We start from the raw sequence: 13098 nt of genomic DNA, 5'->3' as shown, positions 1-13098 counted from the left end.
GATTTGGTTTTTAAAGAAGCAACAACCCTTCATTCGCCACAATAATTCTTAATAATACAATGTAATTTTGAACTGCTTCTGCTGTCAGAAAAGGCATAACTTTCAGTTTTGTGATCATTAATTCCATGGCACGCCTAGGAGGTTGTATAAATACTTAGGTCCAATGTAATTTGTGACTAGTCTCAAAGAAATAGAAATTTGTGTGTGTGTAAGTATATGTACATGTGTATATGTATATATGTTTATGTTTGTATATATGTATGTTGTACATAGCAAGAATATAAAGTATAATTTTTCACAAAAAGGAGTTACGAAAATTACAGACAGACAACAAAGGCATATCATTGCTTAACTAATTTCCTCTTAAATTCAGGTTTAATATTTTCTTTCCTAAACAAGAAAAAACTACCGGCTCCTTTTTAAGTAAAGGCAAAGCATGAAGTGTCTATATCTGTGCTCAACAGCATAGCCTCAGGGATTTAGGGCCCATTCTGAAATTCCTAATTTAGTAAGCACTTGCCCACACTCATATTAATGTGGTTTCTTTGTCATTTTAGCAGTCAGGAATTTCATCTCCCTTCTCTGTATACAAAATTCCAAGAACAGTAATTGCAGGAAGAGAAAGAGTTTTACCTATTAAAAATTTCTTGCAAGTACTACTTACAATATTTACAAAGTCTGTAAGATGGTTGGTAGTTTGAAATTGGCTATGGTGGGAGTTTTCACATCATAGAACTCAAAAAATGCCACAAATCGAGGCCTCCTCCTGCTCTCCAGAGCCAGTTGTTAAGCATCAAGCGTGCCTCTTTCCTCACGCTTGTTCTCCTAATAAACTAGTGGGAGACTAATGTCTGAGGGTGGAGGCCATGCCTTTTTATCTTTGTATCTCTAGCACCTAGCACAGGGCCTAGCAGCACTCAATGACTGTTTATAAATTATAGAATGAATGAATAAAGTTGGTTTGGTAGTTGATTAGGAGCCTGTTATGCAGACAGCCCCCTTCCTCTAATCTCACTTTGGCTCCCCAGAGACAAAGCCCTCTGGGGCAAATACAGTTGGGACTCTCCTAGGATTGAACTTACAGAGAGAGTCTGGTTCCACCTCTACCCTTAATCTTGCTGACCTTCTCCGGAAGAAGAAAAAGTGAGTAAAGCACAATGTATACATATGTAAGGTGTAACATTAAAAGAAAATTGATATTAATTTCTTAAAAAATTATAATAATTGCCTACAGAAGAAATTCTATAAATGTTGAAAGTAATTACAACTCATTACAATTTAGCATTGAAATAAACATTTTGCCCTATTGGTTGTGATAATTTTAGTTAGAACTAGAGGAAGAATACAACAATGATCTACAAATGTTAATGTCAGGAAACTTAGCAAAATCAGCAAAATGTTTATTCAGCAATAAGCCTTGCCTCGAAGGAGAATATAAAGGTTCGCTCAGAAAAACAAAGCTGCTGAGCAGTAGAGTTCGGACTAGAACCTTGGTCATTTAATAGTCCAGTGCTCTTTCTACAGACAATCTCAATGATCTGGATTTTAGATGGGGAAAAAAAAGTATAAAAGGCATTTTAGCCAGCTCAAGGATGGCCAACACAATGACTACTAGCTTAAGTTCTAAGATTGGCAATTTTTCAAAAATCTTTGTTTATATACTAGAATATCATATGTAGTATAGTAATAAAAATCCATGACATGATCTAAAATAAAACTGAGAAAATAAACCACAGTTGACTTTTTAGTTCTAAAAGGCCTTGAAGTATCTTCAAACATTCTGAGTCAGTATCATTACACAGGGTCTTGAAAACTTAATGAAAAATAAGAATTTTATTGAGATATAGAATATGGGTAGATATATTCTGCAATTACATCTGCAGGATCTAATAATTATTATTATCAGGAGTAAAGTGGCATACTTCCCTGAAATATACAGGGCAATTAAGTATCCCATGGACTAATAGGCACTGCTCATTTATAAAATAAAAGTAAACTATATTGCTTACTTTATAAGGAAGATCTAGTACATTAATTAATATTCCATTTCTTTCCTACAGTAGCTAATTTCTTTAAGAAACATGCAGTCTAGTTCATATGCAGTAAAAAATAAAATTCCCCTAAATAAACAGCATGAATCTTGGAATTATTTGTACTATGTTATTAGAAATTCTGAAAATCTGCAACAGGTTATGACCAATTATTGTATATGATTTTTATGATGCTTTATATTAATGAAATTCTTTAGTAGTTGATACTATCTACACCATGAAGGAAAAGCTGTGATTTGTCAGAGTAGACAAAGCTGGGCTTTAATCCATCCTTTTAAGCATGCTGCCAAGTCTATATTGTTTTCACTGCGTCTCAATTAGGAGACAGGCAGGACACCTGGTACTTCTTTATCTAAGTCCCATGGGCTGCCAGATGACTCAAAATCCATAACAGGTGCTAAGGCACTGTGAGGATAGTCCTATTATTGAAAGCTGGAGCTGTATAAAATTTGGACCATATATAATTGCTCATAAATCAGTCAATTACTAAATGAAAACATTAAGTAAAACGTTGATAAGCCCAATTCTAACAAACTTCATGTAAATACATTTAAAAAGATTAACCTTAAATAAATAGGATTAAAAATTTAAACCTACCTAAAGGTTCTGAAAATCCTTCCTGATTTAATAATCTAATAATCACTGGCAGTTTCTAAAAAGGACTAACATGATTATCAAATATGTGTATCTATTACACTTTCATGAAAGTTGTATGAAACAAAACATCTAAAAGAAAAACTAAGTTACCTGGATTTCAAATTTAATGAAATTAAAATTTTGTGCTCTCCTTCTTGGTTAAGATCTGCTTGAAAATACTACCATTAAGTAATAATGAGACTTTCATAGTCAACAGAGAACTGCTTCAAAATTACTAGTATTACAGTAAGAGTTTAAAAAATATTGGGGGGAGACTAGGAACAATCACTGTGTTGTTCCTCTTAGGAACAAAAATTTCAGTACATTAAGTTGAGGAAATGAATGTCTGCGTTTGGACTAAATACTAAACTTGGGTTCTATGAGAAGACTGCAAAAAGGAAAAAAATAACTAAGTGAAATTTTACAGTGTACAATTACTTAAGTGTTATCTCTACCTAAATGTGCACTAACTTAATTAAGATTCTGTTTAAATGCTATAATTATCAGGAGTACAAAAAAAGTGATTTATTATCATGGTAAGTAGTTACAAAGTACAGCAAACTGTCATTTAAGACAGTGTCATAGCATCTATGATAAACAGTATATTGGCTTAAACTAATGCACTATATGCCCCCAGGGAATAATAGGCTCAGCGACTGGACTTTAACATTAAAATCTACCCATTAATCTTGACTTAACTACAATCTATTCTGCAGTAAAAGGAAGAATGGGCATTCAATGAATTATTGTTTTTGAAATATTGCACTGGTGCCCATTTACTAAAATAATTTAAGGGGACATGAAGAGATGCAATACTAGTAAATCTTACTGTTACTAATTTTATAAAACATGCATTTGATTTTCCCTCAGTTTAGCAAGAACACCCCATTTTTTAAAATCTATAGATTAAAAATTTTTTCTTAAAATATTTCTCCCTGATCCTTTGAAAGGACATGTTGCATAACTTACAATACTGCAGTATAATTTAGTCAACTTAAGTTCTGCTGAAAATAGGAATCATCTATGGAAATATACTGTGGGGTCAGGATTCTGGGGGCTGAAAAAGCTTTAATTTTTTTTAAGTTGTAGATCATTGTTTCTTTGCATCAGAACCTCCAACTGCTTGATTAGACTGACCAGAAGAAAATGGAAAGGCCCAGAGTAGTGTTTATACAAATATCACAGCATACAATGCCTCACATAACAAAGAAACAACACTCACATTTAAAAAAGATACCCAAAATAGAATTCAAGGAGAGAAAGACAATTATGAGTGACTGAAATAGGCATTACCTACTCATTTAAATGATAAATCCAGTATGTAACCTTAAGATTTGCTTAGTGGATTATTTTAGCACTTACGATTGTTATGCATAAAATTAAGTTACATTTTTATATTAATATTGCTTGTATGTATTCAGACGATATTTGGGAATTCTAAAAAGCACAGCGTAAGCCAAATCTGTCTCTAACCTGATCTGATATAGTAAATGTGCTGGTTTTAATCCACTTTCCCTTATTTTAAATTTCTATCAAGATAACAAAACATTACTTTCATTTCATTTAAAGGTAAAAATATAATGAAGCAAACCGACTTTTGCTCTGCTATAATCTGGTGGGCTGAAAATAGATAATGGCATGTTAACAAGGAATTACTACAGGTGGTTGCTTAAATATATTTATTTGCTTTCTTTTTGATAGTAGGTATGTGCTAAATAAAAGTCAACACGCTTATCAAAAGAATAAGTAAATGTAGAAACATCAATTCTACAACAGCTATTTTTGCTTCTTCTCTTTTCTGAACAGCAATTAGTAAAGCAACCCCTTCCCCTCCTCCCTAGTGCCGTCAAGCTGTTCAGAGCAGTTTGCAACTCGACAATGGTACCATTGTGAATGCTCTCTGGGCTTCCTTCCCACAGAGAGTTAAATGGGCAGTTCCTGCTGCCCATGATTGGTGTCCAGTGAAATAATACTCAAGAGCCAGGTTTTATCAGCTTCACGCCAAAGAAGTGAAGCCAGGGAACCCAAGCCTTCATATCATACTGGACCATATGCCAACCCTGATGGCCCCAAAGGTTTATCACTAAGAATCAGGATCCATCATGTCCCTTGTGAAATTTCATTTCGCATACCTTATGTGAAATGCAAAGCTTCACTAAAAACCGAACCTTCTTTGCAATTGGCATGAACAGATGGACGGTAACAGTGGTTTGGCAAGCAAAAGTTAAAATTTAAATAGGCTATATTCTAGCGTTTGAGAGGAAAAGCAGTTAGAAGAAAATGGGGAGATTTGTGATCCATAGTTTAATTTTAATTCCATTATTGAGTTATTAAAAATTCAATAGCAAAATCCCATATATTTAGTAAAAGGAAAATAATGGATTAAAAGCACTGCAATTCCTATGTTAAACGAGGTTAGAGTAATTTCAGCTTTACATCCTTCATTCTTTGCTCTCTGAAATCCCCAAATAGCATCTGAATCTACTGCTGTTTTTCTATTTAAATAAAGACTAGAATAAAACTTACACATTATGCAGTAGGTGTAGTTAATAATAATGTGAGCATACCAGTGCACCTTCATCACTAATATCAACAACATAGCGTTTGATAGAAAAAAAAAATCCTTTTCTAGCAAAGGTCAGAAGTTAATAAAGATGGAAGCAGAGAAACTTCCAAGTTTTGTTGTTTTTAGGGAACAGTCTGACAATCACCTGATAGAGTTCTCCTATTTTCTTTCTGGTACACTATGATATAACCCAACTGTCCATAGATTGGCATATATGGACCATACTGTCACACTGGATTTGAGAAAACAGGTAAAATGGTGGTACTGTTTTCTTTTCCTTTGCTATTATCGCTGTGAAGCCAATGTACTATCAGAATAGGATAAAAAACTTCATTTGTCAACAACATGTAAAAGTATAACAGTATGTAAAAACACATTTTCTGAGCTCTTGCTACACGACAGACAGGCTGCTTAGTGCTTCATGTGGATAATCTCATTTAATCCTTACAACACTCCTGAGTTTGGTACTCCTTTTACAGATTAAATAAAATTAGAGATAAAGACAGTGACACACTTAATAAGTGGTTCTGGACTCTGAAGCCCAGGCTGATTACCCAACAGTCAGCCTCCACATTTTTAAATATAATTAATTTATAATTAAGGACTATAATTAAGGACAGTCTATACTTACCAATATTATCTTCTGAGGAAATGATCTACAAAAGACGGTAGATACATAAAGTTATGCAGTTTCTCAATAAACTCACTTTCTTCTAACGTGAAATGGCAGCAATATTGATGGGCCTCCCTAAGAGGTTTTATAATGTTCTATCGTAATGAATGGCAAACTGCATTAGTGGAGCCAATCAATTACATTTCATTTCGTTTTGGCTCTCATACTTTTGCAACAGGTTCTTTACATTTGAGTAGTAGAACTGCAGGGATAACAAACTGTGACTAATTGAAGAATGATCATTGACTTCTGGTAATTTGTCTGATAAAGTTAAACAGAAACCCAATTCTGGCATTTACGAAAAAGTCAAATCTAAACAGATTAGAAGAAATCAAATAATATTGGTTTGGGAGGAAAGAATATTAAATCTAGGAGGAAAGTGTTTTTTAAAGGTACAATTTTATTTTATAACATCCCCCAAAACGTGTATTTCACAATATTATATATGTATTACATATATATATATATATATATACACACACACACACACACACATAAAGGCTCAAAATATAAATTACAAGATTATAACAGACATGCTGCATTCCATCCACTCAAATCTCACCCTTTGAGGCCCAGATTTTCTATACATTCTTCCCTGATTTTCTTACTCCAAAGTAATGACTTTTTCCTTGGAACTCCCACAGCATCTTATCTACAACCCTACTGTGACACATTTTACCTTGTGTTATAATTTTTAGTGTACATATAATTATCTCCCCTATTAAATTATAAGATTATTGAAGAGATTACCATCTGATTTGTCTTTGCATTTCTCTCAAAATCTTTACAATTACCATTTAAGTGATCAATAAATATTTTTGATAGAAGAAAAACAGTACAGTTGCATCTTTTGACCTGGTGGTGGTTAAACTGTAATTATTCACCATATAGTATATTTAGGATTTATACTCTTTTTTCAAATTATATTTTGCAGTTAGAAAGGTTAAGAAGAAAAACTTAAGAAAATTAGGACATGGGATGTGGTTAATTTTATGTCAACTTGGCTAGGCCATGGTACCCAGTTTTTGGTCAAACATCAGCCTAGATGTTGCTGTGAAGGTATTTTTCAGATGTGAATACCATTTAAATCAGGAGAAAAGTATATCAGATTACTCTCCATAACGTGGGTGGGTCTCATCCAGTCAGTTGAAGACCTTAGGAGAAAAGACTGAGGTCCCCAAGGAAGGCAGAAATTCTATCTCCAGATGCCTTCTGACTCAGACTGCATCAACTCTACCCCAACTCCCACAGATTTCAGACTTGCCAGTACCCACAACCGTGTCAGCCAATTCCTTAAAATCAGTCTCTCTCTTTATGTACTTATGTATATACACATATCCTACTGATTGTTTCTCTGAGAACCTGAATACAACATGACTATATACTGTAACTTCTGAAAATTTCTATGTATAATCTCATATTAAAAAGAGAAGCCTTAATGTAAAGGTTTTAAAAAAAGGGTTTTTTAACTGTAAAATGAGGAACCCATTCCACGGCACTATCAGATTCAGAGCTTTCAGAACTTCCAAACCAGAAGAGAAACAGTACATATTTGATAGCAACATATTTAACATTTATACATAGTCAAAATGTCCCTAGGATCAAAACAAATAATTACTTTAAAATTTTTATTTAAGGAAAAGTCATGATAGCTAAGATCATGAAATTAATGCTTTGGAATTATTCCTAATACAAAAAAGCCAAAAACAAACAACAAAAAAAACCCCAAACCCCACCAACACACACATACACTCTCTTCCAACAGGTAATTAATAAATGATGACTAAGATCAACCTGAAATACCCCTCAGGTCCAATGGTTACTGAGGATGTGCCTACTCCTTCTCCCCAGTGATGCATTTCAGTTCTAACTGCATGATCAAACCAATAAATTGAGCTCGAGACAAAAAAAGAAACAAACAAAAAAAAAACCCAAAAAACCTAGCTGACAAAGTCAGAGGTTGTAAGAAAATGCTTTTCAAGTACAAGTAATGCAAGAAATAACAAGTGAAGTAAAGGAGAGGTTTCAAAGCTTGAAAGACAGTCATCAATACTGACAGATTACTGTAATTCTGGCTGCCAGCATGATCGATTTGGGCAGCATATGACAATCAATATTGTCCTCATTTAGTGAACAACATTAGATTCACAGATACAGAAGATGTTCCTAGGATAAAATTTAAGCTGTACTTAATGATCATAAATAGCACAATTTATGCTGTGGAATCTTAGTGGGTACTTTTACTGGGCATAAAATAACTGACACAGCAGTACAATTATCCAAATATAATTGAGTTTATTACATATTCTTTTACTCCTTCATTTCTCTTATGAGGATTAAAATAGTAACTCTGATGGTTTTCAAAGCCTACTTCTATCTCAGTTTTTGTTGTAATTTCTTTTGTTTTATTGATCTGTTTTAGAGCGCATGATTTTTTTTCCTTAATGGGAGCTTAAGGAAATTTGTCAAAATCTGAATTTGTCAAAAATATACATTTAAACTTTTATATTTCTGAAATATGTATTGTTACTTAAAATGAAAAGACATTTATATTTCAATATCTCAAAAACATCTAGTTGTAATTTATTGTATAAACTTTCATTTAAAAATCAAGTAATTGGGCTTCCCTGGTGGCACAGTGGTTAAGAATCCACCTGCCAATGCAGGGCACACGGGTTCAATCCCTGGTCTGGGATCCCACATGCTGCGGAGCAACTAAGCCTGTGCGCCCCAACTACTAAGGCTGTGCTCTAGAGCCCACAAGCCACAACCACTGAAGCCCGTGTGCCTAGAGCCCATGCTCTGCAACAGGAGAGGCCACCACAATGAGAAGCCTGCGCACTGCAAGGAAGAGTAGCCCCTGCTCACTGCGACAATGTGCAGCAATGAAGACCAAAAATAAATAAACAAAAAATTTTTAAAAATGAATAAACTCTATCTTTAAAAAATATAAAATCAAGTAATCTATCAGTACTTATATGAAGTTATTTCCTCCAACGTTTAGAATTAATATACACCTTTGTGAATCTTTGTGAAAGATGACTACATGTTCTTCAGATTAGCAAAGGCTGAGTATCTCTATTATATATTTAAATAGCATGGGAAAATAACTTCTATATAGCTTCTAAATTCAAGCTTCTAAGTCAAGAAAAATTTGTTTGATCTGTCTGATTTAATATTTTTACTCTGATAGTTCCAGAAGTGGTTTTCCTGATAGAAGTTGCTCACATCTGCTGTGTAAATAAAGTGTTCATGTTTACTGTTTTCATCTGAAATTATCTCTCTTCATCTTAGAATTTTCTCCAATGTGCTATTTATTAACATCTCAGCAAGATTAACTATTAAGAGCTTCATGAAACAGGCCTAAAAATCCAATCCAATCAATTAACTAACCAACCAACCAACCAACCAACCATAAAAACCCAATTAGGCAATTCCTTGCTGTTGGGTAGAGCTGTTTCATATTGACTGTAATCTTTACACGTAACAGAATTAATCACTGCACAAAATAACGTACCTTATTTCATTTACTAGGTGCATCCAAATTCATTATCTCATTTATTCTTCACAACAATTCCGAGATGGGTATTAGCATCTTTTTTACAGATGAAGAAAGTTAGGTTTAGAGATTCTGGGACTTGACTAGGATCACAAGGTGGACCTCGGGTGGCATGGACTTATATACACTACCAAACGTAAAATAGATAGCTAGTGGGAAGCAGCCGCATAGCACAGGGAGATCAGCTCGATGCTTTGTGACCACCTAGAGGGGTGGGATAGGGAGGGTGGGAGGGAGGGAGACGCAAGAGGGAAGAGATACGGGAACATATGTATATGTATAACTGATCCACTTTGTTATAAAGCAGAAACTAACACACCATTGTAAAGCAATTATACTCCAATAAAGATGTTAAAAAAAAATCAATGTTTCTAACTGCAAATCCAGCTATTATACCTCTAGTGTAACGTGCAAATCTGAACTAGTCCTTAAGAGTATGAATTTAGGCGCAGGTAAAAGAAATTAAGCTATATCCTCACTTTTAATTGGTATACTTGAACTACTTGGTAAGATGTGCATTTTACATGTTGTTTGTATATCAGGCCTGAAATAGTTTGTGTGAGTTCAATAAATTGAGTTCCTATTGACACAAGAGGCAAATAAGAGTTTTGTATTACAATCTAATCTCGCTCTCATCACTTTCCCAAAAGATTTAAGGCATTCTTTCAACTGTGTCTTAAATGAAATGATGGAGAACACTAACCTCAGGATAAACATCAAGATCAGGGGAACTGTAAAGAGGCGTAGGTCAGAAAGAAGTCAATCTCAGTAGAGTTGACAATGCGGACAAAATTAGTTTACAGATAATAATCTGTATATTCCTTATAAGATTAGCTACCTTTCTAGAGATATTCAGGATATAATAAACTGAATCCTTACATTTCATGGCAATGACCACGTCAAATCTGAGTTTTCAACTCAAAGTGAAGATGTAACCGCTACAAATAAGAAATGCTATATAGATGACATTAAGCTTAAGCAATGTAACATGCCATGATCCACCTATAATTCCATTCCACAGTATCAGAATACGTGACAAATTACATAGAAATCAGATTGCTTAAGTCAATTTTCATTAAAAGAAGAAAACGTATGTGGTAGACTTATGATAAATCCATTTCATATGGAATAGGACACAGGATATTTTTAAAAGCCTTCCCTGTAAAGCTTAATATCTACAGTTTATTATGTAAAAGAAAAATAATTGAAGTGTTTTGAATAATGTAGAAAAAGTATATGGAAACACAAATCCATTTTAGAAAGGAATATCAGAAAACAATTAAAATTTTAAAACTGTGTGCGTATTTCGCCCCAGGCAGTGTTCTAAGAAGTTTACACATATTGACTCATTCAGTTCTCATAACACTACAGGCTAGATATTATTATCATTCTCATTTTATGGATAAGGAAATTGAGGCTCAGAGAGGTTAAATAACTTGCCCAAGGATGTATAGCTAATGAAGTGGTGACCAGCATTTGAGTCCAGGTAATCTGGCTCCAGAAGCCATGTCCTCTCATACTTCCATGTCTCTGTTTATGTCGTCCCTCTGCTTGGAATGATCTTAATCTCATCTACCTGATTAATTCATTCATCCTTCAAGATTGGTTCAATCCTTACATTTCTCAGAAGTGTTTCCTGATACCACCACTCCTTACAGCTGACTGAGAGGTATCTGAAGTATTGTTATAATAATTCCAGAACATCCTGTGCATAACTCTATTACAGCACAGATACTGAAAACAATATATTTCTTCAACTAGATTGAGTACTTTGAAATGACTGTTACGGTTATCTCTGCACATCCAGATTAGCAGAACGCCTAGTACATAATGGGGCTCTAATTAATTAACCAAAAGACAAGTACCGATTAAAAACGTATAAAAGAAAATACATCATTCAAATATCATAGCTGCTTAAACACTGGGGAGGAACTCCAACCTCTATATATCAATAAACAAAAACTCAAAGGTCTTAACAACACATAAGAAGTAGTTACCTTGGAAAGTAGACATAGAGTAGAAACCATACTGTTAAAAAGGATACAAGTTTTGATATAATGGAATCAGCGATTTCAGAGCACGGCTTGCATTTATAGCGGTTGCTCGAACCATAATGGGTAGGACCTTTCCATTCACAATAGCACCATCAAAAAGTGGACCAAAGAAGGGAACCTGATTGAGAAATGAGAACATAATTTTATACTCAAACTGGAGAAAGGTTGCAGAGAAGAAACAGTTTGTATACAAAAGTCTTTCTGCTTCCTGTTTAGTTCTTCCTTCAGTAGAAATGCTATTCAAATTCAGTTCTTTTCCATGATGGGTCACTCATACTAGGACAATAAACAAACAAAAAATGCCAGTGGTCTACAGGGTTTCCATTCAAAAGAATTATATGCTTCATATAACTGACTGAATAATTTACACTACCTGCCAATTTTCAAATTTTTGTAGCCGCAATTGTATACAAAAATTCAACACTTGGAAATAATTTACTTTTCTCCCATTGAGTAAACACAGGAAGGACACACATTCTTACAGGCAGCAAGTTAGTTTTTTATTATTTTCATGTGATGCCAGCTTTACTACCAAACCTAAAACACTTTTGTTATTATTTTACTACAGAATCTAAAACACTATTTTTTATTTTATTATATGGTTTATTAGAAAAAAATCTGTCATTTTTATCAGATGACTGACAGTTTCAAAAGTATTCTGTTTGAATATGGCTGGTACAAATGGCAGCTGAAGGCAAAGACATGAGCTGTGGATAATACAGTAAATATTTTAGGCTTTAGACAATATGTGGCCACATATTGTCTCTGCTGTATATTCTTCTTTGATTTTTTAAAAGAGAAAAACCCATTAAAAATGTAACAAACATTCTTAGCTTCTGGGGTGTACAAAAACAACAGTAAATGGGAACTTCCACTCTGGCACTACCTAACCATCTTCCATTCGAATAGTTTCTTTCTATTTTTCCTATTTTAGCGCCTTCTGAAGTAGACTTAGACAATTCACATAGCTACCAGAGTCTGTGTCTCATCTCCCCCTCCATTTCCACGTTTTGATGCCTAGTCTAATTCTTCTGAAAGAGGGAAAGAAACTCACAAAGCCATACAGAACTCAAAATATATTAGCAAAATGTAAGATAAGGAGTTCTTACCTCTGGTTTTTTCATTATCTGGATACTGAACATGTGATTTTTCATTGGGTATATTACAATAAGGACATCACCAAATTCGGTAGGAATAATTCCTCTCCTGTAGTCTCTAGTATGCTCTGACCAAACGATGTGTACTTCATCATTTCCTAAATGTCTCAACTGGAAAACCAAGAAAATAGTTCATAGTGCTCGAGAAAAGCCCTGTGAATACAGTCATACAGCTACTGACAACATACTATAAGAAGATTAAAGGGTAAAGAAATTTTAAAAATACTTTTTAAACTTCATTTGATAATTTTTCATAACATGCAAAACACAAGCACTCAAAAGACATTAGGAGACACTGCAGAAGACCAGATAATTTTCAACTGTCTATACAGTCAATGGCAAACAGAGAAATTAGATAAAAAAGATTCGCATACAGACCAGACGCTCTTCTTAACCAGCAAC

General features: G+C 34.0%; 1 protein-coding gene across 1 annotated transcript in view; it reads right to left on the bottom strand.

The window, feature by feature from the left end:
* The window catches only part of RALGAPA1 (Ral GTPase activating protein catalytic subunit alpha 1), a 220967-nt gene that overhangs the window by 15505 nt on the left and 192364 nt on the right, over nt 1-13098 (bottom strand). The window contains exons 38-39 of the mRNA XM_082647208.1: nt 12649-12807; nt 11530-11657 (exon numbers count right to left, since the gene is read on the bottom strand). Of these exons, the coding sequence (XP_082503334.1) occupies nt 11530-11657; nt 12649-12807 (287 nt within the window). The remainder of the gene's footprint in view (nt 1-11529; nt 11658-12648; nt 12808-13098) is intronic.

Source organism: Grampus griseus (assembly GCF_964374135.1).
Source record: "Grampus griseus genome assembly, chromosome: 2".
NCBI lineage: Eukaryota > Metazoa > Chordata > Mammalia > Artiodactyla > Delphinidae > Grampus > Grampus griseus.
Note: the sequence above shows the minus strand (reverse complement) of the source record. Positions and strands in the feature narration are given on the sequence as shown.